At 54.2% G+C, this 26,714-nt stretch overlaps 1 protein-coding gene across 6 annotated transcripts; it reads right to left on the minus strand.

The window, feature by feature from the left end:
* Window positions 1-8,404: 8,404 nt before the first annotated feature.
* On the minus strand, window positions 8,405-25,769 carry rapgef6 (Rap guanine nucleotide exchange factor (GEF) 6). 6 transcript variants are annotated; one of them, XM_077740375.1, is made up of 31 exons: window positions 24,916-25,768; window positions 22,462-22,532; window positions 22,317-22,373; window positions 22,098-22,181; window positions 21,221-21,290; window positions 20,422-20,565; window positions 17,208-17,342; window positions 16,928-17,114; window positions 16,655-16,791; window positions 16,426-16,584; window positions 16,176-16,328; window positions 15,914-16,078; window positions 15,691-15,798; window positions 15,416-15,619; window positions 15,233-15,341; window positions 14,896-15,151; window positions 14,685-14,696; window positions 14,368-14,525; window positions 13,873-14,113; window positions 13,418-13,795; window positions 13,085-13,296; window positions 12,887-13,010; window positions 12,239-12,262; window positions 11,234-11,454; window positions 10,975-11,151; window positions 10,639-10,890; window positions 10,295-10,568; window positions 9,978-10,218; window positions 9,731-9,941; window positions 9,172-9,474; window positions 8,405-9,107 (listed from the first exon to the last, which is right to left on the minus strand). In XM_077740375.1, exons 1-31 carry the CDS (start codon window positions 24,988-24,990, stop codon window positions 9,085-9,087), a joined length of 4,965 nt encoding a protein of 1,654 aa, XP_077596501.1. In that variant the 5' UTR covers window positions 24,991-25,768; the 3' UTR covers window positions 8,405-9,084. The 6 variants fall into 6 exon arrangements, with proteins under 6 accessions (XP_077596501.1, XP_077596502.1, XP_077596497.1 ...); XM_077740376.1 differs by having other exon boundaries at window positions 9,172-9,411; window positions 9,731-10,218; window positions 24,916-25,769; XM_077740371.1 differs by having other exon boundaries at window positions 9,731-10,218.
* Between the last annotated feature and the right edge of the window lie 945 nt (window positions 25,770-26,714).

Here is a 26,714-nt window from a genome sequence, read left to right on the forward strand (position 1 = left end):
CAACCTTTTTTTTTTTTACTTTTCAACCTTTTTTCTTTTTTTGACTCCAAGTGACACAAAGCATCCGTCTTTCGGAGAACTCGACGCCGTCCCGCTTTACGGCCAGCGGCCCTCCCGGTCTAGGTGGGCGTGGCCGACGCTAACTCCGGTCCTCGGAGCGCTAACCCGTAGCGGCGTATAGACGGACGGCGGCGATGATTTCCCCTGGGTCAAATGACAAGACGGAGCCGCCCGCCACCCGCCGTTCTGACGTTTGCCGATTGGACCTGGCCCACTTTGTTTTGTTGCGCTCCTGGCTAAGACGCCATAGATAAAAATGAGAGATCAAAGGGAGATTGGCCACCAGCCCCCCCCAAACCCCCCCCCCTGCCGCGTGCCACCCTCCATCCGCCACCCGGTGCGCCTCCAAAAACCCAATAACAGGCTATTTAATGGCTTTTATGATGTATTGGGCCAATCTTCTCCTCACGCCCGCTGACCGGGCCGCCCCCATTTGAGTTTTTTTTTTTTTCCATGCCCCGGGGGCCACACGAGCTCGGCTGGAGGCAGACGGAACACAAATGTGGGCTATTTTTCTAATAGACCCAAGTTCAAAGTAAAGTGGACGGGGTCTCCACTTTGCAAGAGGAACAAGTATTGCGCCGAGTTTCCGTTTGTCTCGGAAAGCCTCCCCCCGTCTGACCACGCCCGCTTTGTCTATTGGGTTGTCTGAAGGCCGCATCTGGAGATCTGAAAGATGGCCATCCGGAGGGGGTCTCGCTTTGGGTTCTCCGGCCAGAATGAAGCGCGTCCGGGGCGGCAAAAAGTTACCAGCCGTTGCCTCATACAATGCGCCGTGCGTCTGCTCTTTAAAGCCGCCACCCACAAATGAGTAATTGATCGGAAAAAGTCATGAGAGGAATTTTGAACGCCGCCCGCTTGGCCAGAGAGAAAGGTGACGCAAGGACGAGGACGGCGCCCTAAGCCGGCCGGTGATTTTGCCGCGCGCACGTTGAGGCCCGGCACGCAAAAAGGACAATATTCATCCCGTTGTCGGCCGACCTTTGCGAAGCCGACACGCGGACGCACGCGTCTTAACGTCGGCTTACTCGGATCCACTTAATCCGCCTCCTCGGGGGAATGAATACTGGCCAACACATCTTTTAGATATTTTCTCCCGGGGACGCACGGCTAGCTAAGGGCGGACGGAGGAGGCTCGTCGGCGCATCTAAAGACTATATTATGCTTGGACATTTCTGACCATGCACTGGGCTCGCGGACAAAAAGCTGAAATAAATTCATGAGATTCACGTGAATAAAAAAACACCAAGTGGAGCCTAAGCCATTCCATTGAGTGAAAGTGGGAGGATCGGCCGTCGACGGCAGCCGTGAAAAGGGAAAGTCGCAAGCAAAGCCGCAAAGACGGGCCATTAAGCGGCTGACGGACACGGACGTCACTCGCCATTTCTCACGAGCGAGGCGCAAAAAAACGCCGCGTCGATGTGACAGACGGACGCAAGCACGGACGCAAGCACGCACGCACGCTTCTCGCCAAAGTCCGTCAATGTCCAGGCCCAGCTCGCCGCCCCTCGTCAACGGCAGCCCACGAAAAGGGCGGCAAATGCCAACTTTAACGTACGTGGCGGCCGTGATCTTAAAAGGGCCTTCCACGTGAGCCAAAAAGCAGAAGGCGGTGGCCATTTATGCCCGGCGCAAACGGCAATTTCCCATCCGGCGACGGGCGCTATCGACCAAATACGCCCAACCTATAATAATATTAGGGCGCCGACGTCCAGAGTAGGCGGATTTGACCTTGGCGGAGGTCCGCCTCCCCCATGGACCACGGAGAATAGTCCGCTGGCTAGCTAGCTAATGGTCCCAGACGGCGCTTTCAATCCCCGACGCCGCCTCGTTCCAAAGTACGCCGGCTTATCTTCATTAATGGTCTCTAGCCGGCCATTTCGCATATCTTTTGGGGGATCTTATTTGACGGATGCTCAGAGAGCGTGACATCGTCCCCAGCCACACATCACAAATCCATAGGCCCCCAACGTGACGTACGACTGGCCGGGCGCTTTCTTTTTGCCCGGTGACGAGCGTAAAGAAGGAGGGCTAGCCGGGGGAAATAACCCCCCCCCACGGGCACGGCGGGAAAGGTCAAGGCGCAAAGACGGCTCGGAAACGATCCGAAACGAGGCTCTTACTTTTGATGAGGACGGATGGGCCGGAGGTGGGGGGGCGGGGGCACCGTTTTCCACAGTCGTCGGCGGCGGCGGAGAGGCGTCCACGCACGTGTGGCACGTCGGGCAGATTGAAGGAAATGATCCACGACAGCCGATGATTGCCGCTGTCCGAGCATTTGCTGTTGGGGGAGAAGAGAAGAAAAAAAAATGTCAGCCACTGCCACACGGACGTCAAACTCATTTCCACCGGCATCGGACGCCAAAGGAAAATATTTGACGTCAGATACTCTCACCCCTTTCATTCAAGAAAAAGAGTTTGGACGGCAGGTTTGGTGTTGTCAGCCCGTTCAACACTTTCCCTTTTTTCGTTTGGACCTTTGAATGACTATTTTTCACAAAGAATCCACTTGGAAAAAAAGGAACTTTAAACCCCCAGGATTTGGATAAAGAGCCTGTTTTTGTGATGCTTTGTCTCCACTATCTTGAAAAAGAATATCTGAAATAGCTCCTTTGTGGTGATTTCCCTCCAAAAAGTGTGTTAAGCCACCAAAGAAGAAGAAACATTTGACTTTGCTCCCATTCCCCACAGAACGTCTTAGCGTCGCAGCGGGACGGCGACAGGTACGCCGCCGTCTCGCCATGCCTGAAAGTCAGTTACGGGGGGGGGTTGACGGGGCCCCCGCCCAGCGGGGGGGGGCCTTTCACGCTTTCTTTCCTCTTTCAATACGCCGCGCGTCCTTGCCAATGTTCCGCCAAGTCATTTACTCAGCAACGACTAAGAGCTAGCTCCATTTTTTTGGGCTAACCAATCCATGGCCTCTTCATCCGGAACAATTGCAACTAAAGTGTAAATGTCAAAGAAAACGGAAACTTTTGGGACAAACGCGTGTGCTTTCCATGCTAATGTTTTGACATTTTACAGGCAAACGCAATCAATTGCACAAGAAAAGAAAAAAAATGGGGCATTATTGCATCTGGTCTATAAAAAAAACGCAATTAAATACGTCTACATTGAAAAAAAAGCAGGCAGAAGATAGAGAGAGAAAAAAAGAATGTGACTTTTATTCCACGGCCACCCGTGGACTGACAGGCCGAAATTGCCTGCCCCCCCCCCTGACCTGGGACGACCCTCCGCATTTCACGTGGGTGCAAGTCAGCGCATTTTATTTGACGGTCAGATAAATACATGGCCGTGTGCCCCCTCTTCCATCGCCCTCTAAAAGGACAAAAGACGCCTTTTTTTATGCTTCCGTCTCACTTAGTTTTATGTCCAGATTGTTTCTGGTATAATCAAATGACGATTGGTTGTACTCCAACCCAAGAGAGAGAGAGAGAGAGAGAGAGAGAGAGAAATGCAGTCAGTGGAAAAATTGGTAGCTGCTCAATCCACTGCAATGATGAATGCTGTTAAAAAAAAAAGACTTGAGTTCACCATGGCAACAGAAGGAAAAAGGTCAAGTTGCAAAATGTTCCCCAAAGGAATTGGAGGCGCCCCCCCACCCCACCCCCAAAATACACAGCTCAAAATAGCAGTCGTATACTTATTGCGCGTGTTTCCATCTTACTCCTTGGGCCTCTCTGGAAAAATCCCATGTTTTAAGGTTCGTTTGCATGTTTGGAGGAAGATTTGGGGATTAGGAGATTCAATTTCTGTCAGATCAGCACACCCGTACGGCGCATCAAAGCGCTTCTGTACGCCTTCGTTTACAGACGTCCTTGTTTGCCGTGCACTAAACCGCACATGACGGACGGATATTGGGCTAGCCAAAATAGTACCTCCGCCACTTTTTTTTTTTTTAACTTTAATTGGAAGTTTGTCTCCACCTCGGCGTCCTTCCCCTCCGGCGGGCGGCGCAAACCCGCCGAGAGCAACTCCCGTCGGCCTCTGCCAACAGCCTCCGGGGCCGATGAGGTGAAAGTAATCTAACGGGCACGCCGTCATCGCGCCGGCGCTCTGGCATATGGCGCCGACCTCACCGTCACATCAGACGGGGTCCAAGCATAATTGCTCAATTGAAGGAGTCGACACAAAGTCGAGGAGCGGGCGAGCGAGCGGTGGGTCGTTCGGACGGCCAACGAGCGCCACGCAAGGCCCACCGGTGGGCTCCCCGGGACGAACCGACCGGACCGGAAAGAAATGTGGAAGCCGGCCATCCTTTTGGGAATTAATGGAGGAAATGGAACAAGGACGTCCGTGTCGCTCCTACAAAAAAAAATCTCTCACAAAAACTAAAGAAAAAGCAGTTTACTGCCGTACTTCATTTGGCACAAATTCATTGTCAGCGGTTCCAAAAAGGGGACAAAATGACAAAAAAAACACGACCGTTATAAAGAAAAATGAATGCGATAAGGGAAGCAAATCTGAGTGCGTCCTAATTTGATTGTTATGGAGGGATCCAAATGAAGAAATTGCGTCCTTTCTACTCATTTCGGTTGTTCTATTTGACTTGTTGATTTTGGTTTTCTTTTAAAAACACTAAACCTTTCCATTTGAACCGCCGGGAAGGCCTTCACGTTCTTTCTTCGTTCTTACGTTCTTTGACTGAGGAGATGGCCATATGATTTAACCCCCCGCGAGCCAGGCATTCTCCCAGCAATTGGAGCGGGAAGGTGCCGTTTATAGCGTTTCCCATTCCGCCCTGCAAATGGAAGGTGACACGGGAGAATAATTGATACAGAGAGTGTGGGGAGGCACATCAAGATCCCCCCCCCCCCCCCCCCCCGCCACGCCGCTATCCGGCTGACCAAAAGCGCTTATCTTTGTCCGGAAGACGACAAGTTGGAAAGTTTGGGAAGGAAAAGGAAGATGCATTTGGAGATATTAGAGATAGCGCACGTCATTTTCACTTGGCCTCTTTTGCCCCGCCATTTTCTTTTTGCCCACTGATGTATTCATAGGAAACAATAAGCGCCGGCCGACGCCGGGAATGTGGAAAAGAGCCAAAGCTGCGTGCGTGCGCACGCGCGCACCATCTACACAAATGGAATCTGCGCCCTGCCATTAAAATTCATGAGGGGGGGAGATAAGATGGGACTTTCATTAGTGCGGAGTTAGCACTTTTGGATGCCGTTGACCTCAAAGCGCACCAGAGAAATTGGGAGGAAATTTGACAAAGGTCAGAGGTCACCGGCGACGGCTCGCCGCTCCCAACGTTGGCGGCGCGCGCGAGTCGCGGTACGAGAGCGACGTCGAACCCGCTGGACGGCCACAGACGCCCAGTCCATCTAAAACAGATATTTTACATTTGCCTTTATGAAGGTTCAAATCCAGTATTTCTTTGGAAAGTACTGGCTTTGTGTAAATTTGGGCCTCACTGGATTGAATGTTGAACGGCGCCCATCTCGTTTGGGCACGTCGCAAATAATAAAAAGCCAAAGAACTAAAGGATGCCTCCTCCATCTGTTGGTATTGTTTGCACGCACGCCAATCATTAGCACGCCACTGCAAACTCAGCAAATGTGCTGCGCCGCTTGAAATGCCACGCACTTAGCAGAAAACAATGTTTGCCGTTCGCCCAACTAAACATGGCTGACAAATAAAAGGCATTAGCGCCAGGCTGGCGGAGGACGGCGGGGAGGACAAAGCCCGACTGGCCCGACTCGTTTGGTTTTTTAGCATCTTTCACTTATCTTCACTTGTCTCCATTGAGTGGGCCGCGCGCGCTTTCTTTTGGCCGCCTCCGGTAAAACTTAACTCGCTCATCAGATACGTCATTAAGTGGACGCTAAACTTTTTAGCCAGTACGTCAAAAGACCCGTCGGTGGCCGTCAATGGCTCGACCTAACGCAATCGACTTTGGCCCGGGTTATCAACTAAAATCATCTTTATGCCAGAGAGAAAGAAGAATGAAAAAGTGCCACCCGGCTGGCCTGGAAAAGTCAGCTTTGTTATCGCCTCAGAACAGCGTGCGCGCAAAACCTATTGCCTTTTGGAAGGGGAAGATACACAATCAAAACGCTTTCCCATGCGTGAAATTGAAGGAGATGTTGCGATATCGGCGTCAGTTGATTTGGATTTTTTTGAAAAAAAAGAAGAAAACTCTTTGTTTTGATTTTGGGGAACCCGCTTCACTTTGCGGAATGGAGTTAAATGCAACGAAAGGAGTTGTTTCTTTTCTTTTGCCAAGTCAAATGACGGCCAACAGTACGCCGGGCGCTTCCGAGATGCCAAACAGTAGTACCCGGGCGCAGTGCTCATTAGCTGCTAAATTACCCAGGATCCTTAGGGGGATTGGAGACGGGGAGATGCGGAAAAGCCATGCTCCAATATGTCCTGACAGGACGGGATTTGATTGGCGGCCCGCCAAATCCCCACAGACTCTTCATGTCAACAATGGACCAGTCGCATTATCAAGCAAGTCATTTTTATTTTAACTTCCATCTCCTTGCCTCTGGATTAAACCTAGTCCATTTCCAAATGACTGGAAAATATAGAGGCAAATCGTCCCAAAATTCAAAGCGCCGGGATGGGGAAATGTCAAGTGTATATTCACGTCAACAAGTCGCTACTTAAGCGCGTGGTTTACAGATGGAGCGTTGATATTTTTCAAGCGTGAAAACATTTCAAGGTTCACCAGAAGGCCAAGGTGACACCACAATCAAAATTGGCCAGCGCCCACCCTCCGGTCGCTCCAAAATGCCAGATTGAATGTATTTTTGACTGACTATAAACGTTCACTTTCTCTCTGTAGATTTTGAGCTTTCCACTGCAGTGACCACTGTCCCTGCAAAGGTCAAATCACTTCCAAAAATCCAACATGTCGAAATAGGGAGAGGACCAAAAGAATTGCCTTCCTTCACCAAATTTAAGGCTTTGAATAGCAACAGTACCCCTTCGTGGTTGGAAATGGGCGTTACGTGCGACACACCAAAAAAAACCACAACAACTGCATAACCTTTTAAGGGACTATATCATGGATTTCTACGCTGCAATTAAATGATATAACCTCCTTATCAGGGAGTATTAAAAACAAACAATCAAGACTCATACTAATCCGATCGTATTACCTAAAAAATATATGACGTTGCCATTCGAAAAGGATAGACAGGCCCGTATCTAATCAATAGTACATATTACTTTTACAACTTTATAAGCGAACCTGGCGATTGAATCGTATAGTTATAATGGTTATATTTATATAGTTATAGTTGGAACAGATATAAGAGAATAGTTTATGGCGAAATGATTGTCATTTACTCGAATGCCCGGGCGGGGTCACAACCCCGGCCGGCCGGCCGGCCAAGGCATTGTTGTTGGGCAGCTAGTTCACATGCTAACCATCTGGCACCGGTACATTTGCCTCCACTTTAGCACAAGAAAAAAAATAATCCATACCTGTCAACCTCGAACCATTTGTGATCTTACCAAATTTTGTTTTCGCCCTTACATATATGTATAAATACATGGAAAATCTTACCACTTTACTTTTTTGTAAAAAATCACGAACAACAAAATGAAAGTAAACATAAACAAGGGAACAGGAAACGGAAATCACATGGTGAAAGTGTTACAAAACGAAATGTTTATCATGATCTTTTTTTTTTAGCCAATCAGAGGCGCCGGTACATATATCACTTGGCAGACATGCGTTTCCGGGAACGATTCTCAAAATCACCGTTTAGCGTACCATTTTCATGTGTACAGCGTACCAATATAAAAATGGGCTTTCAGTTGTACCAATTACGGCGAGAACGTACCAGTTGACAGGTATGATAATCCAAGTCATCCGATTGGGTTTACTACTCACCGCATAGTAGACAAGTCTTGGGTTGACATCGACAGGGACTTTGGTGTGGTGTTTTTGTCGATGATCAAACAGTTCGATCCACTTAAAGTCCAAGTCCGAGGAAAATGATCCATCACTAACACGATTAAAAAAAACACATGTGCTCAGTTTTTAGAACGTCCTCCGATCCATCAAAAGAAAACAAAAGCCCCAAAAGACTGCAGACTCACTACAAATCGCCTCTTATTGCTGGCGAAACCCAAAATACGTGTCTTTTTCCCTGTTTTTGTTGTTGTTCGGCATCTCTGTTCACACCCACGCCACGCGCTTCGTGATGCAGCTGCTCACACACCTGGGTCATTTCCGTGGCGCATGCGCACTCATTCGTGTACCCGGTAGTACCTATTTGTAGTTTTTCTGCCCCCAACAGCGACAGCGAGATGAAGTGAAGTTGTTTCAACAATCATCACTGGTATAACTTGATGGCAAAAACAAAAAAAAAAAACAAAGCCTAGCTTGTCGTTCAGACTTTTATTTGTGGTCCAAATTCATATCAGTAGATTTAAAAGGAAATACAAATGTCCTTTTCTTCTTTTTCTTTGATTTTGAGCCATTGTACACATCCTCTTAAACAAAAATAGAACAACTATATACAATCCGCCTGTAAAAAATATACATATACAAAGCATAGGAAGCCAAAATAGTCGTCTTTGTAAAAGACATAAATGAAAAATCAAACCAATAAAGCCAGCGGCGCTTTGACGTACGCCGTACGGCGGGACGGACGTCTTTTGTGCGGCCAACGCTCACTTTTACAGCTTGTCGGGCATCGCTTATTGCATCTTAGAGGGGGGGTCATAATAAATCGGAGCTTTCAAAATCCTTGGTACAAAACCACTTCACACCTGAGGAGGCCTAATACTGACACGGGCGGGCTTTACCACGTGATGACAGAAGCTGTGCAAAAAAAAGAGAACAAAGTGTCAAAATGGCAATTCAGTCTAACCCCTAGATCCAGTTGACCAAAAAAAAGGGGTGGGGGTGTCGGGGCCAAGAGGGGGCTTTGAGGAGAACCATGAACGTTGTTATTTTTTTTTTGTCTTTCAAGTGAAGCAGGCAGGCACCAGTTTAGGAGAGTAGCCAAAATGGCATCCATTCCACAGAGGTCCACGGATGTCCACGGATGTCCACGGCGTCTACACGGCGGACACTTGTTCATCTAGAAGACAACAAAGGTCAAGAATGGATCTATTCCATGGGCCAAGAACCGTCAATGGTCGTACCCTCCTGGCCGTCGTCCGCGTAGCGCGTGGCTTCCTCGCCGCCACCGCCGTCGCGGTCGTCGGCGACGTGACTCCACGGGCGCTCGCACGCCAGCCTGCGGGCCTCGGCCAGGCTGCCGGCGGCCCCGGGGCTCTGCAGGAGTTTGCTCCTCCGCACGGCCACGCTGTAGTCGGGCGGTCGCAGGTGGGGGGGCCTGCCGGACGCCTCTTTCACCTGCCCCAGGGCCAGACCCTGGTAGCCTGGAGGGGTGGGAGGGGGTGCTCGGTAACGCTCGTCCTTGGTGGGGGAGGTCACGCAGTACACTGGGGTGAAGGCCATGAAGGGGGAGGGTGGGGGAGACAAAAAAAGCCAAAAGAAAAAAAAAAGCATAGGGGAGGGAGGGAGGGAGGGAGGGAAGGAAGGAGAGTGAAGCGGGCGACACGACACAACGGTGGACAAATTAAATGGTGGTGACGACTGGAGGGTCAAAATAAACAACAGCGTCAAGCAAAAACATGGCCAGAAGCGGTGAGATGACTGCGCGCAACATTTGGCACCCGCTTAAGACGGCCCGCTCACCTATCAGACCTTTCTCCGTGCTGGACGTCACCATTTTGTAGGCCTGCTCGGCGCTCGCCCTTCCCTCCTCGTCGGGCGCCCGCGGCTGCTCGGCGCCGTTCCTCCGCTTGACCGTGTCGTAATTGCCCTCGTACGTGTCGGACGGGGACTCGGACGAGGTCCGGCTCCGCCGCGAGCGCTGGGCCGGGCCCTGCCCCGGGCCCTGCCCCGGGCCCTGCCCCGGGCCCTGCCCCGGGCCCTGCCCCAGGCCCTGCCCCGGGCCCTGCCCCGCCCGCTGACCCAGCGGGTGCCCGTGAACGCCATAGTCCCACGGCCGGCAGGAGGAGGCGCCGGTGGCGGCGGAGGGCGGGCCCTGGAAGGAGTCGTGGGAATTGGACGAGCAGGATGTCCAGCTGCCGCGCCCGCTGTCGGCCACCGAGTCCAGGTCGGGCGTCAGCTCCTCCGTGGAGGCGGACGACGTGAAGGCGGAGCTCCGTGACGCGTGGCCCCTGGACGCCGAGGGGAAAAAAAAAAGCACCGAAATTTAAATTTGGGGACAGAGCCATGGGACAAGCGGCCATTTACCTGGCGCCGTCGGCGTTGCAGTGCGTGGCCGCCGGCGACGTCCTGGCGCCGGCCCGGGTGCCGTCGGCGGCGGAGACGGCGACCGCCGGAGACGTCCCGGCGCCGGCGTCGGCGAGCGCCAGCGACGTCCTGGCCCCCACGCTGTTGGAGCGCTCCTCCAGACCCGGGGCCGGCACCGAGTCCACGGAGCAGATGCTGGAGCGAGACGAGATCTCGCTGTGACTGGAGTCCGACAGGTTGTCACAGGCTCTGCCCGGGGGCAACGGGGCGCAACCTGCCAAAAGGAAAGGGCCTCCGTTCAGGGGCGGGCGGCTCTCGTCGCCGCCGGCCTCGCTCCCACCTACCTATGCCGTAGCCGCGCAGAAAGACGGCGGGGGTTTTGGCGCCGCCGTCGCTGGTCATCGACGACGACGACGAGCCCGAGCGGCTCTGGCCTTTGCCGGGCGGGCCCGCGGCGGGGGGGCCTTTGCGCGGCGACCCGGCGGGGCTGGGGGGCGGGGACGAGGCGGAGGTCTCTTCCGACGGCCTCTCCGGGGCCCACTCGTCCGCCGCCGAACCCGAGGGGGGCTTCTTGGCCACCCGGGGCGAGCCGGAGTCTAGAGTTCAGGAAAGCCACGTCACTGGCCGGCCCCCCCGGCGCGCGCGCGACACGGAACCGGAGGTGGACACGGGCCACTCACCGGACGGGCCCACGTCCTTGGCCGTGCTCCTCTTGCGCAGCGGCTTGAGCGGCACTTGCACCTGCAGCACTTGCGACACTCGGTTCTGGCTCTTTCCCGACAGCGGCGCCGAGCGCAGCGACACGGGCGAGGCGGCGTCCGACTTGTTGGATCGCCGGTCGCTCAAGTTTTTAGAGACTGGAAGACGGAGGGACGGAGGGAGGGAGGGATTCTTTAGCGACGGGGAGCCACGTGGAAGGGGCGAGGGTGGCCCACTCACCGGTGGCGTAGGCGGGCTCGCACTGCAGCGACATGATCTGGTGCTTGTCCTCGTCCGTTTCCACCGCCAGGTTGGACAGGTACTGCTTGACCTTCCGCGCCATCTGCGCGTCTTCGTACAGCTTCTTGGCGTTGAGCAGCGAGCTGCGCCGCACGCGCTTCTTGTGCCCGCCGCCCTGCACGTCCAGCACGTTGGAGTTGGTGCTGCCCTGGCTCAGGGACCTAAGGGCGGAGCGTAGCGTCAGTAAACGGGCCAGTGCCCGTCAAGTGCGGAAAATACGCTCAAAAACGACAGCACGCGTTTGTTGGCTATCCCGTTCCTTCCAATAGGAACTTGTTAATAGAAGATGCCATTAAGAAGGCCATCCCGTCATTGAAAAGGAGTACGCTGACGCATCCCGGCGCAACGATGCTCATCGCTAGCAAAACCAGTCCATGCGGGTCATGCGCTCTACGGGGTTAGGGCGGACGTCGACGATATGATGGGAGGCAGAGGCCATGCGCTACCTCTGGCAGATATGGCACATAGAGAGAACCCCGTTAGCCAATGGAGTCAATCCTGGCCTAAGTTGGGGCAACCTTCTGGCCAATGGGGGAGGGGGGGGGGCGCCTGCATTGAAACAGAGCTCACTCGAAAGGCTAAAATCTCCACTGAGTGGAGAAAAGTCGTCCGCTCAGGCTAACATTTGGCACCTGGCTCTCCACACATGCCATATCCACACTCGCTTCCCATCGACCGGCTTGGGTGTTACGATTCAAAGCCACTGGACTTGGGACTCCAGACACACAACGGACGCTGTCAATGGATGGATGGATGGACGGATGGAAAGATGGAGGGATGGACGGACGGTGTTAAGGATGCACAAGCACACTCAAACGAGCAAAAGTCAGTCTCTCTTGGCATGCTCTTTTGAGGGGAAAATCCTAAAGGTTTTCAGGTGGGGAATGATGATGCCACAAAATGGCGCCGTGGGGTGGGGAGTGGTGGGGGGGGACATCAACTTACCCTAAACTCTTCCACCTCTTCTTCCTGCAAGCCAGAGGCGTGGAGATTGAAGCGTGAGGACAAAAAGTTGTTGTTGTTGGGGAGGTGAAATGGTGGTGGAAATAAAACAATCGTGAATCGTGATATGATCACACACCAGAGCAGGACGGGGGCAGGACGGGGGAAGGACGGGGGAAGGACGGGGGCAAGGAGGGGGCAGGACCGGGGGCAGGGCGGGAGGGAAACTCTCCAGCTCATTTCATTTGGTAAAAGGACAACAATTGGAAATTGGGGCCGTTAAAAGACGAGCGCAAAATTTGTGAACCAAAAGATGATTTCTATTCTTGCTTAAACGGGTCAGATCGTTTGGCAATAAAACTGGGTCACTTCTCAAAAATGAATTTAAAGTCTTTATACGAGTAGAAAAATCGATTCCATTTCAATCCATTGGAAAAATGGATTCAATCCAATCAAAAAAGGCCACACATGAATATTTTTGGGAGGAAATAATAATAATCAATGACTTTTGGCAATGTCAATCATCTGCCCATCCCTGCCACATAACGAACGCATGGACAAAAGGTGGGAGTGCGGCTTTTTCTCCACTAGAGAGCAGTAGCATCGACGGGGCCACCAAATGGCGACGGGACGGCGGCAAAGAGGACTGACCGTTGTCGGAACATAAGGGCCGGGTCCATGTGGGCCGACGTCATGCGCACCACGTGGCGGATCTCTTTGGCGATCATGCGCAGCTTCTCGAAATTGACCAGGCCGTCCACCGTCGAGTCGTTGCCTGAAGGGGGGGGGGGGGCTTAGAGTAGCGCCCTGGGAGGGGCGCGGCGCGACACGGTGGACGGGACGGCTCACCTTCGTGCAGGAAGGTGAGGTCTTTCTTGACCACGGGAAAGAGCGGGATGACGGGCGGCTGCGCGCTCTGGCCGCTCAGGATGTTGCGGTACTTGGCCATGTTGCGCGACGGGTCAAACACGTCCTGCAGGTCCCCCAAAAGCTTGTCGTACTTGCCGGGCAGTTTCTCCCAGGTGCCGCGGAGACGAGCCACCGGGGGCGAGTTGAGCCCACTGCGGGGGGAGGGAGGCAAGTAAGGAAGGAAGGAAGGAAGAAAGAAAGGAGGGAAAGAAGGAAGGAAAGAAAGAAGGAAGGAAAGATGGAAATGACCATTGGCCATTGCTCCTCCCCCACCTGATGATGGCAAACATAGAGTTAAAGTTCTTGCACTCTTGGCAGTGCAGGGCGATCTTGACAAAGTGCTTGAGGGTCTTCATCCTCTTGTGGGCGTTGGGTCCCTTCAGGATCTCGGTGGCCACCCAGAAGGTCTCCTGGTTGACCACCTCCTCGAAGCGCTTCAGATGCCCCCCGCCCGAGTCCAGCTTGAAGAGGTCGTCCACGTACTCGGTGGACTGGATGTTCCTGAACAGCTCAAAGTCCCGCACGGAGAGCTGGGCGGCCACCTCCATGGTGCTCAGCTGCAGCAGCGAGATGTGACTCTCGCGCAGCAGCTCCTGGGCGTCCTCGTCCGAACACAGCGTCTCCGTCTCCATGTTGTTCTTCAGGTAGTACCTGCCAGGGGGCGTTGTTTCGGGGTTATTACCCGAGCGCTGGCCGCACGCTATCCGCTAGCCTTTTCTCTCTCTCACCTGCCGTTGAGCTGAATGCGGTCGGCCAGCTTGGAGAGCTGGTCGGGCAGGCGGCGCTGCTTGATGACGCCCTCGGGGCTGACCGACACCTCGCACAGCGAGTAGGCGTCGGCGGCCGGCGTCAGGCCAAACTCGTTGACGGCGTGGGCCGCCACGTCCCTGGCCGTGGTGTCCTTGCCGATGATGATGTAGCAGCTCTGCTGGTCGGCTCTGAACACTCGGATCACTTGGTCCGGAATGTCTAAAAAAAAAAAAAAATAATGAAACAGAGAGAAATCCAATTCCTTACATTTGGGCGGAACTCCAACTCCAAACTTTCATTGAAATGTGACAGAAATGAAGCGCATGCAAAAGAGCGCGAGAGCGTTACTCACAATAGAGTCCCAGCACTGGAGAAGAAGAAGAAGAAGAAGAAGAAAAAGGAGGAGAGGAATGAAGAATGAAAGCGGCGGTGAGCAAAATCCAGCCGGCCCGACGGATTTCCCGCGCCGTTACCTGCCGGGTTGGAGAAGTCCCAGACGGAGGAGGCGGGCTGCAAGAGGTCCGGGCTGCTGGACGACAAGCTGCCGGGGACGGGCATGATGGCCACGCTGTGCCGGCACTGCTTGGTGCCCACCACGCTGTCGTCCTGCGACTGGCCCAATCCGCCCTCGCTGAGGAGGAGAAGAAGAAGAAAAAAAAAAAAAAGTAAAGCAGACGGTCAGCTTTGGGAGCAGCTCCGTCGTGTCCGTTGCGCTTTTTGACCGCCGTCAGACGACGGGGGAAACCCTTTAAGAACTCGGGGGTGTGAGTACGGGAAGGACTATTCTTACCCAAAGAAGCCCCTGAAGCAGCAAAGCGGGGAGGGGGGGAGAAAGAGAAGATTTGAAATCAACGGGGAATCGAACACAAACAAAGAAAAAAAAAAAGAGCTTCTTCGTTGGGGGGGGGGGGGGGGCAAAAGTGCAGCGGCGGCAGGAGGTGGGCTCAAAAGGACACAAACAAGGAGGGAATAACAACGGCACGGCGCCCAGGCGGACGCACCTGAAGGGCTTGGGCGGCAGAATGCTGAAGCGCGTCTTCTCCAGCATCTTGCGGATCCTGTTGCGGCCGCCCGACACCGTGTTGGCCTTCATCTTGCGCGTGGCGGCGGCGGCGGCCTTGTGCTCGGTGGCAAACTCCATGTCGCCCGGCAGGTCCGCGATGGAGAAACGGTTGCCCTTCTTCTCCTGGATCTTGGGAATGTGCGGCCCGCCGTTCTTCTTCTCGTGCGCCATCCGGCTCAGGAGCTCCTTGAACACTGGACGGCGGGCGTCCGTTAAGCATCGCCGTCGTGGCCGACCCACCACGGCCGGACTTCTTTTGGAGCGGGCCGGCTCACCGAATATGTTGGTCTTGACCGTGAGCGACAGGTGCGTGTTGTTTTTCAGGATGTCGGCGGCTTTGGAGAAGGAGATGTTCTCAAAGTTCTGTCCGTTGATCTCCATGATCTAAAGAAAGACGGTACAAATGAGGAGGAAATCCTAAACGATCAATCTCCTCCCCCCCCCCCCTTTGGTCCAACCTGGTCCCCGCGCTTGAGTCCCGCCTGAGCCGCCCGCCCGCCGTCTTCCACGGACTCCACGAAGATGCCGAAGCCGCGCTCGCTGCCGCCCCGGACGGCAAAGTGCAGCGGCGAGTCGCGAGAGGCCTTCTGCAGCGTGATCTGCCGCCACTTGGCCTTGGCGGCGCAGGCGATGTTGAGCAGCCGCAGGTGGCCCTTCATTTTCTGACAAAAAGAGCCCCGGAGATGAGCCGTCTTACGGAGGGAGGGAGGGAGGGAAGGACGAGGGCTTTTACCGTGGCTTCCAGCAGCTTCTCAAAGTCTTCCAGGAAGCGCGTCATGGCCGTGTCGCCCTCAAAGTCGTTGAAGTGGTTGTTGACCCACAGCAGCACGATCCGCGTCACCTGGGTGACCCAAGACGTCTCATTCCCAAAAAAAGGAAAACGGTCCATTTTGCGAGCTCCCCGTGGCACGACCGCCATAATTTTATTTATAATTTTATATGTCATCCCGACTGACCGTGTCTCGCAGCGTGTCCCTCTGGAACCAGTCCAGGAGCTTCTTGCCCACCTCCATGGGGCTGGACACAAAGGCGCGGTAGGTGAGCAGGAAGTCCTCGATGTAGGTGGGATCCACCACCGAATGCTCCTCCACCAGGTGCGTGATCAGACGCTCGGGGGTCCCCTGGAGGCCGAGCGGCGTGTGCGTTCAAGACAGAGAAGAAGAAGAAGCGCTTCTACGCGGCGTCCACAAATAAAGAAGGAAAGCCGAGAGGTTTCACCTTGATGACAATGTGGCCCTTGCAGGTGCCGCTGCGGTCCAGCTCGCGGTGCTCCTTCACCATCACGATCTCGCCCTCCTCCTCCACCTTGTGGGTATTTTTCTCCACGTGGTTGAGGATGCGCCAGTAGTCCTCCTGGGCGATGCACACCAACTGCAAATTCGAGAAAAGGAATGTAAATTTGGCGTGGGAAGCCGGCCAGGAAGCCGCCCGGGAAGCCGCTGGGAAGCCGCGAGGACGCCGTCCGTACCTGGCAGTCGTCGCCTCTGGTGCGGACCTGACCGTTGACGTACTGCTTTTCCAAGGAGGCCGAGATGCCGAAGGCGTTGCCCATGCACAGCGTTTCCGTGCGCCCGTCGGCCCGCTCCATCTCCACCGCCCCGTTGAGGATGACGTACCACTGGTCCAGCTAAATCCACGGGGAGGACCGTCATTATCCCCAAAAGCACGAGCCCAAGCCTTTCGGCCACGCTCCCGACCTCCTGCTTGTCCTGCAGGATGACGGCGCCGGCCCGCTCCACCACCTCGAAGACCATGACGCCGCACAGCTCCCGCCGCACCGACATGGTCATGTTGGCAAAGGCCGGCAGCTGGTGCATGAACTCCAGCAGTTGCTCTGGACGGAGGAGCACGCCGCGGCGTCAAAATGGTTTTCAAAATGGTTTTCGAGCCGTGCCCCCGTTCGGGCCGCCGTTCGGGCCCCCCGTCCGGGCCCCCCGTCCGGCCCTCCCCGCCACCGACGGCGCACTGACCCACGTCGTCGTCGTTGCGGTCCGCCGGCTCCTTCTCCAGGCACTCGCGCACCAGGTCGCGAACCGGCGGGGCGCCCGAGGCCCGCTCTTCCAGCTCTTCGTCCTCCTCGTCCTCCTCCTCCTCGCTGTCCACGGGCGCCTCGGGCAGGCCGGACAGGTCCACGTCGCCCTGCTCGCTCTCCGTGGCCTGGGGTGGGGTAGGGCGAGGGAGGCGGGGTCAAAGGTCAACCCTGAACCCAGGCGCACGGAGGAGAAGGCCGTCCACGGCCGATGGCGCCACCTGGTAGATGTCCGACAGGCTGCTGCTGCCCGAGTCGCTGGCGATGCTGCAGCCCGACTGACTGGCGGGCACGTGCGTCACCTGCCGCCGGTGGGCTTGATCCGTCAAGTGCATCTTGTCCAGCTCGGCGGGAAGCTACGTCAAAAGACAGATAGGGGGGGGGGGGAAGAAAAAAGGTGGGCTTTTCAAAGGGTTGATTTTGAACAAACGAGTTGACTGCCTCTGACGTGGGTGATTTTGAGCCGCGGACGGTCGCTCGGACCCAAGCCAACGTTGACTGCCGGCTCCCTGGAAATGCCCTTGACCTGCTACCTCCCGGGTGCGTGTCCCCCGGGTGGAGGCCGGGCCGGGGTCTCTCCTCATGCATTAAGGATGAGTCTGTCCATGAAATATAAATGCGTCTGCCGGCTTCTGCCGTGCGACTCTGTCAAGCGAGTGAATGAGGGACCTATATCTTTCAGCCATCTTTGGTGAGTGATTTTTTTTTTTTTTCCTTTGGCGGCCCCCTTTTTTAACAAAATAGAATCATCCGTGTGACTTAGACGGTTGTGGACAGGCCCGGCTGTAACGCGACCCGGATCGATCGTCTACGCCGCCACTTCCTGCAAATGGGAGCTTCCAGACGTCCACCCGCCAGCCAGAAAAAGCTCTCCCTGGTCCCCTCTCTTGGGGGGGGGGGGGGGGTCAAGTGGAGCGTCCCTCTAATAATGCTCTCACAGGCTGAGCTCTGACAACCCCTCTGGCGCTCATGATCATTTTTCAAGGCTCAAAGGCGACATTATCTGCCATCACGTCAGTCCATCAGTCGGGATGTCAAGGCTTTTAGGCCCATAAAGGCCATGACATCATCGGCCAAAGATCAGCGCAATGAACCTTTAGCGACATTGGCGCGGCGGGCCAATTCAAGGCAGGATTTCCACAGGGCGCCGGAGGAGGAGGAGGAGGAGGAGGAAAGCTCCACGCTGGCGCAGATGTAGGTGGGCTCGGGGAAGTGGGAGGAAAGCACAAATTTCAATGCAAAATTCCACATTCAGCCACACCACTCATTTACCACCAAGTCACCATGAATCCTTTAAAATACATCAGTGGGACCTGACGTCCGTCCACATGTTGCCTGGCCACAATGGCATTTTCCCTCACCAAGAAAAAGAAACTTTTTTTTCACTGAATCCTAATCTATTTGGCTAGCTTTTCTTTAGAAAAAAATAGCCAGAAGAAATGAAGCACAGATGACGAGACGGCTTACTTTGGAGGACCACGGCTGCAAGCAGTTGGCATAGCAACGGACCAGGAAAGCCATCTCTCCGACGGAGGGGAGGGGGAGGAGGGAAGTTCTCCCTCGTCGCCCAAAAAATGGGTGGGTGGTGTGGGGGGGGGGGGGGGGGGCAAGGAAGGAGAACCCCCCCTCCTCTAGTCCAAAAGAAATCAGCGGGGGAAATCCTCAGCAGACCACTTCAACTGAAATTGTGGCGACCGCCCCCCCTCAAAAAAGGAGCAGAATTGCCAGAGACAGACGTCCAAGTAGTTTTCCCCGTCCGCCTCCCGCTGCCGATAGCCCCCCCGACCCCCTACCGGTCCGGTCCGCTTTTTTTCTTTTTTGAAAGTAGGGGGATTCTCGGTTAGGGATGCTGCTGCGCCGACCGAGGTGGCTAATGGCCAGGCGGCAGAGCGAGGAGGGGAAGGGAATCCAGATGAAAAAGAATGACATCACCTGTATAGCTGGCCGGCCAGCCAGTCGGCGAGGGCTAGAAAGAGAGAGTGAGAGAGAGAGAGAGAGAGAGAGAGCGGGGGGGGGAGTGGCGCGCGTGTAAGGGGGTGCATTAGACGGATTGGCTGGAAAATAAAAGGGAGCATCTTCATTGATCGCTAACATCAAGTCTATCAAGGCAAACGGCATGTGCAAATAAAAAAGAGCCCTCCCCCTTTTGTGCATACCCCCCCCCCCCCCCCCCCCTATCCATTTGGACCGACCACGACGCTCCCCGGGAATCCATGCGGATCCTTGGTTGGCCTCAAAAGTCCAAATCCTTGTTTTCTTTTTTTTGAATCCCCGCCCCCCACAATCCGCCATCTACGCGTCTCCATTTGGTGCTCCCTCCGCCCTCCCAGAGTATGACTTCATCTTTTAGCAGGGCAGCCAATGGGGGGGCCAGCACATGGAGGGAGGCCTGCCCGCCTGAGCCTGCCTTCCGAGGAGACGGTGTACACAGGAGAGATGGAAATAGAAGAAGTGACGCCGGAGAAGAAAAAAAAAGAATGGAGAGAGAAAGAGCCAACCAGGGGGAGGGGGAGCTTCCAAAATAGATATGCCTTCAGAAAAAAAAAATGGAAAAGACAGGACAGAAGGGAGGAGGATTTTACGCCGGTGGAAAAAGACAATGCTCATGCGATTCATTTTTGGGGAAGCGGCGACGCCGGCCGCCATTTGACTGACGAGAGCTCCCGGAAATGCAGGGCCGGGCCAGGGCCGGGGCCGGGCCGGGCCGGGCCAGGGCCAGAGCCGGGCCAGGGCCAGAGCCGGGCCAGGGCCCTGGCCAGGGCCGGCTGACACTCTCTCCGTTCCGAGAACCAAGTGGAGTGCCACTCGTGGTCACGTGATTTTGAAAAGAGGTCAACTGAGCCATACGTTTTCTCCTCAAATGCCAGAGGAGGAGGACACGTTGGCAAAATGAAGCGGCAGAGGGGAGAACCAAAAGAAATCCCGTAAACAAGGGACCTTTGGCGTTTGTAGCGCCAGACAGGAATTCCTGCCATTTAAAGTCCCTTCCTGCACTCAAAAAAAATGGACGTCTGGCTGGCCAAAATCATTTCTATTCATTTGGTTTTGACCCTCCCACCCCACCCCCTTTTTTTCCTTCTCGAAAGAGTCTTAGCCTCTCTCTTTCTCGACTTCCGGCAGTCGTGTTTGTGGTGACGCAAGGCAGTCTTGAGGCTTCGGGGCGGCGCCAATTCTGACACAGGAAGCCGGCGCCACCGCACGCGCCCAAGTGCAAAACATGTTTCCACCCGAGCCAGCGGGGGCACGCAACTTTCCGCGTGGGACGCGAGCGCCGGTGCGCCTTGCTAGCACACTGGCCTCAATCATTTCACACACTGACTTGTGTGTTGCGTGAGACATATGGCGAGTCGTGATTAGCTGATGCTATCTGGGAGGGGGGGGTGAAAGCCCCACCCTGTGCAAATAACAACGGTAGGCGCCATCATCTCCTCCTACCTTGTGGGACGGGACTTCTTGGCCGTCGGTGATGAGCTCCCGCTCGCCCTTGGGGTTGATCCTGCGAAAGCGCCGTCTGGAGCGCCGCTGCGAGCCCTCCCGGCGGAGGTAGCCGTCGTCCCCTTGGCTTTCGCCGTTGTCCACCTGCGGGGAGCAGAGGGCGGCCTCGTCACAACTGGAAGCGGAGCCCTCCCCTTTGACCTTGACGTGCCGCCCCCCCGACACCCGCTTCTTCCAAAGCGCCAAAAGCTGATGGCGGCGCCAAGCCTTCATCCGGATGGCGGCTCGTTCCAAAAATGTCAAAAATACATTGTCTTTTTTTTAAATTATTCCCCCAAAAACTGTGCGTCCAACGGCGAGCCGGCGAGTGGCCGACGACGATGACGACGACGACGGGCTCGGGGCCCAGGCCGCTTCCTTCAAGGAAGCGGGGGGGCGGACGTGCTCTCGCGAGGCGTCGCAAGAAAAAAATAAAGAACGAGAGAGCGTGCATCAAGAATTAAAAAAAAAAAAAAAAAAAAAAGTTCCTCCGAGAGTTTTGCCGTGGCAACAATTTGTTTACTCGCCGCGTCACGCCACGGTGGCGTGGTCTCAATGCGTCGTCGTCATTTCAAAAAGAGGCGGTGTCAAAATAGTGGCGCTTTGGCTCTCTGGCGATAAGGCCATTTGTCTATGATATGGCTACGTGCCAAGGTGGCTCCAAGTCTTCTTATTCATATTTCATTTAACTTTTGACATGGCCTCTTCCTTACAGTTATATCAAAATGGATAGCATCCTCAACAAAAAAAGTTGTCTTACCACAATCATTTCGGAGGCTTCCAAGGTGACGCACTCGCAACCTCGCCGGCCCCCCGGCTGCTTGCCAAAACTAAAGAAAGGCACAAGAAGAGAGCATAGGAAGAGCATTAAAAAAGCAGAGCCATCTTGACTTTTTCAAGAGCAAAACGTGCATTAGGAGGCCCACGGCACAGAGAGTCAATGGTAGAGCCAAAGTCGGTCGGCCGTGGCGGCGTCGATCCAAGCGGACCGATGGCCTCCTCCATGTTGGACAAAGGCTAGGAATTTGGCAAAGGGAGGAAAAAGTTCCAAGCTGACTGACCGGGACAGCCATGCTTGTGGGGAGCCATCTTTATCCACAAAGGCGGGTGGACCAGAGTGGCTTTAGAAAGGCCAGCTACTCTCGCTCTCTTGCTCTCTCTCTCTCTCTCTCTCTCTCTCTCTCTGCCTGTCAGGGTGCCCGCATGTTGTTCATTTCCTGCTCACACGCACACAGCAGCCAGATCTACACATTCCACGCACAATCTGACCTGCTTTGACACCCCCTACTGTGAGCGACCGCTAAGCAAGCAATACGCACGCACGCACACACGCACGCACACACGCACGCACGCAGCCTCCGGTCATGGCGAGAGCACGACGGAAAGCCTCCCCCACAGCAAAAGCAAACACGTCCAATGCAAATCATGTGTTTTTAGCTCAAAGTTGACCAGGGGATTCTTTTCAACAGATAAAAAAAAGGACCACGGCGGCTCCCGCTTTTTCACGGTCGTCCATAACATTTCCCCAATGAGACAGGCTTTCTCGGCACGTGGACTCCCCCCCCCCGTATCAATAGAGCCGCCTTCTCCCGCCATTCCTCCGTCCGTACGTCCCCTCGAAACTGCTGGCTACGTACCAACATCGGGCCAGGTACATGTGCTCCTTGAGGAAGACGGATCCGGACAGCAGGATGTACCAGCAGCTGGCCACGCTGTCGGGACTGCCAGGGGCGGAAGAAAAATACACTTTACGGAGATGCCAACCGACTGGAAAGGCCGCCGCCGCCACCGCCGCCACCGCCGCCACCACGGGGCCGGTCCCCGACCCCCCGCCGAGCGTCGGACGGCGTACTCACTAAAAGAGGATGTGGTTGGCCTCGTGTTTCTCGTACCTGACCGAGGTGCACATGGACCTGAAAGGGGGGGGGGGGAATCCAAAAGTGCGGCCTTCAAACACGTCTGCCGAAAAGGCGTCCGTCTAGCGCCCCGGTGATTACTGACCTGAGCTGGTGCTCCCTCAGGTGCGAGAGGACATCCATGTGATAGAGGTGGCAGTAGATGGTGTGCAGGTCCTAAAAGACAGGAGGGGGGGGGGGGGAGAATCAAACAGATATCTTGAAATGTTTGCCTTGCAAAAGCCTAAAGATCCATTTTGCTCCCAAAATAGCAGTAAGTTGCTTGCCATTCATACTGTCACGTTGACGCCCTCTGCCTGCCAGCGGGGGCCGGGCAAGTCAGGAAAGCAGCTAGCTCACTTGCTAGTGGCCTCCCAAAACACAACAAGGAGCCTTTTGGAGAAACGAAATCTTTGTTTGGGCCTACTGGAAATGTCAAAGCAGGCTGGTCAAAGCAGGTCGGCCCACCGGAGCGCCCAGCGGCCCGCCGCCCGGCGGGCCAGCGCCCCACGGCCCAGCGGCCCACCGCCCAGCGGCCCACGCCACACATTTGTGACATTTGTTTGCCACTCAAAGGACGCCTTGTATTTCCCACGTGGGATTTGGAATTGATCAAAGGGAAACAAAAGTCGATTGTGGGAAAGCCAACAGCCACGTCCAGCAACTTTGCCTTGGTCGGTCGGCCGAGGGACAACCCACGTCCGGCAGCCGACGAGCCTACCAAATGGAAACGCATCCATCCGCCTGGTCTAGATGGAGCCACGATGTTTTCAAAGTCCATTTCCCAGGCAAATGGGCCGGGTTGAATCAAGCTCTGGTGGCGAATGAAAGGCCCGTCGCCGCCGGCTGAGTCAGAGCCTTTGACTTCCTGTTTTCAACAAATGCCGCTTTTTGATATTCTCTACGAGGGTTGCGAGGGGAAGCGTTCATTTTGTCCTCGTCTTCGGGGAGGAAGGAAGCCTCGGCGGAATGCGGCTCTGGCATTCCCGCCCTCGTCGCAAACCCGTCCGGTGGCGTGTTTGCCGCAACTAGCACGACCCGATCGGGAAATCCCGTCACGCCGCCGTCCTCCCGGCATTGTTGTTTTCGTCGCTATTTGTTGTTATCTGGGAGATTGGTGGAAATGGACGCAATCTCTTGTTGAAAGTACGCCGAGTGAGTCACTCACTGGTCTTGAGGCCCCGGGAAATGGCGTGAAAAGAAGCCATGACGTCAGCGTGGGGTTGCGCCACCGTTGGAATGAGACACTTTGCATTCCATTCCAGGGGCGCCACCTGAGGCTTCTAGGATGCCAAAGTCCCACTACTTTTACCACTCTAGCTTTAAAGCCACTGGAGATTGACTCATGCTAGGGCGGGGCAACAACAAAAAATACATTTTTTAGGATATGATCTGAACAATCTGGAGGGGCATTTGGTCGATGTGGTCGTCGTAAATGACAAAATGCCACAAAGCCAGTCCAAAGCAAAGTCAATGTCTGGTCTGACTGCGCAAGGTAGGTGAGTCCACCTGTAGGAGGCATTCCATGCACAGCCTACTGCTTGTTCACGCTTGCTCCTCTGCAAGGAATGCACTGACCTTTTTTGCATTTTTTTTCACCTCCCGCTTGGTTTTTGCCAAGCGGGCGAGAAGGCCCGAGTGGCCCGTTTCCACCACGTTCGTCCACGCGCTTGTTATGGTTTGTTCGCGCGGGCACAAAAGCGCTCTGTGGGCGCCGTGAAAGGGGCTTTCTGGTGCGCAAACAAACAAGGGATCAAGAGGCGTCAAAACAGACCCTTTTAGGGGAGGGAAGAAGAAAAAAAACGGGGGCTCTGAAAATAGGCTTTTTCACTCCCCACAACCACAGAGGGGACGTCAATGGCGCTCAGGGTTGTCTGCCGAGCAAATGAGTTGGACATTTTCCCCAAAATAGGTATCGCACACAAACATTGACTGGCTGCCTCTAACATGGAGGAGCATCTCCAAAAGTCTCAGAGGTTCCATTTTGGTCAACAATCGTGTCAGCGACGCAGCATCCCCTTTCAGTGTCATTGGGGGTGACAGGCGTCCAATCACGTGTGCCGGTGATTTTTCAAAATGATTGGGAAATCATGCCAGTCGTTTCACGGACAACTTTCAAATCTCCTTCAACATTGAACCATCACAATATCGAGGCATTCAATTCAAAGAGGAAAAGCACCACACAGATGGCCGTCAAGAGAACAATTCAAACGCCGACATGTGTCTTCAACGACAGAGTGTAACGGCACGCGGGTTAATAGTTGACCAAGTCGTCGGCAGCCATTGACGACCACTGGCGTCGCGTCCGTGGCATCGAAACACGAGGAGTCACGTTACTTGAAGGCGCTCTCGCCGAAGACGTGCCTGGCCGTGTTCGAACGTGTTTGTTTGTTTGTTCGTTCGTGAGTTTGGAGAGCTCGCTCGGCGACATTGAGGCGAACGTTGACGTCACTTCATGACAAAACAAGAGAACAGCCGCCAATTCGGGAGCTAACTCGAAAGAGGAAAAAAGCAAGAGTAGCAGTGAGTGATGTGGGTGCGTGTTGTTGCCTTCACGTACCTCTGCCGACCGCAGGGCGGGCGGCTTCCGCAGCGCCACTTTGAAAGCACTCTCCATAGCTCCGCTCGTTTTCATGACGTCCGACTTCAACTCGGAGGGACTTTTCCTTCCTCTTTAGTTGATTTCCAACGGTCAGGGTGGTGTCACATCGCTCGCGTCGGAGTTGCTCCTCGCCCGGCGGCGTGCATGGACACCAAACTTTTTTCAGCTAGCTCCCCGGCGTCCGGCCAACGAACAAACTCCCGAAAGCGCTCAAAAGTGACCACAAAAGCGCGTCGTTCTCCTTTGAAAATGGCCACACAAAAAAAAGTAGTATCCGGGTAGTCATGGGTTCGTCGTGTCCATGTCGCTCGTCGTCGCCGACGCTGCGGGTTCCATCCGAGCGGGGGAGATTTGGCTTGCCTCCTCCCGGAGAAAGTAGCGAATGTGGCGAGTTGACGACATTCGTGTGTTTGCCAGTAAAACGACGCTGCGTTCAGGTACACCGGGAAAGAGATGAACCCCCCCCTTGTGCTACACGATAGTTTGCTGAGATACGTTAACACGACGTCCTATTTGACCCCCGATATACATCCATGTACACATCGTCTAAAACACACACACACACACACACACATGGTTTTAACAAACCAAAGGATAAAACGTCTCAATAGTCAAACCGAACGGAAGGCACATTACCGCGGTCCCTGAATGCATCAGCGACTGCTGACACTCAGTAGCTGTTTGGACGAGCGAAATCTGACTACTGCAGTCAAAATGAAGGCGATGACAAATGACACAAATTGAAGAGGTTTACGTGTATCAGGACGTTGTTTGAATGCGTCGTGTTACAGCCTTACGACAAGAAATGGAGTTTTTGAGTCACCTTCTAGGACACTCCTTGTGGAGTTGTCTTATTGCATAACGGCAGCGGAGAAGAGTCGAGGGCGACCGTTTTGCACCACACGGGGGCGCTCGAGAAGTGATATCAAATTCCTACTTTTTAAAAGGGCCCAGATTTCACTCTATATGAAGATGCTCAATGGCAAAAAAAACTAATCATAGAGCACTTTGTCCAAAAGGTCTGCGTGTTTATTGCACAACATTCCCATAAAATTGGGAAAAAGATCATTAAACAGGTATAAATACATGAAAAAGAATTGTACAGTCCATAAAAATAACTTACCTTTATACAAAGGACGCCTTGAACACAAACAAACGCTGCCCCATGTTAGCTGCTGTTTGGAAACCTGCCATAACATTCACACACCCACTTAAGACAAAAAAAAATCTAAAGTACTGCTAAAAAAATAAAGATGGCCAATAACCCTTCCCCAATAGATTTGCTTCCATGGCGTCATCGCTCCCCTCAACGTAAACATGTTTTTTTTTTTTTAAGTGTGAAAAAAATCAGCATTTCTTGTTTTGCTTGGAGAATGAATGTAGTGATGGCACCACAACCATTGTTGCTTTCAAATGTAAAACAATCCCTTTAAAAATAATAATCTCGGGATACTTATTTCCAGTGCATATGAGGTAGTATTTAAACCGGTGTGATGTGGTGTATTTGCTTTAAGATGGGGCGTCAAAATGTTAATTGTCATTTAAAAAATGGGGGGGGGGGGGGGGGGGACAAACTAAGACAGCCGGCTTGTCGGAGATTGTACAGGGGGGAAAAAACCCTCAAAGTGCCTTTCTCTGTGCGAAAACGTCAACAAGTTCCAACGAGGGTGAGGGTCGCCAGGCCGAAAACACATTGGTAGAGTGACAAGTGGGAATCTTCAGATACTTCAGTCCAAATTGAAGCAGAGGAATTAAGT

The sequence above is a fragment of the Stigmatopora nigra genome, chromosome 19 (assembly GCF_051989575.1).
Source record: "Stigmatopora nigra isolate UIUO_SnigA chromosome 19, RoL_Snig_1.1, whole genome shotgun sequence".
Lineage (NCBI taxonomy): Eukaryota > Metazoa > Chordata > Actinopteri > Syngnathiformes > Syngnathidae > Stigmatopora > Stigmatopora nigra.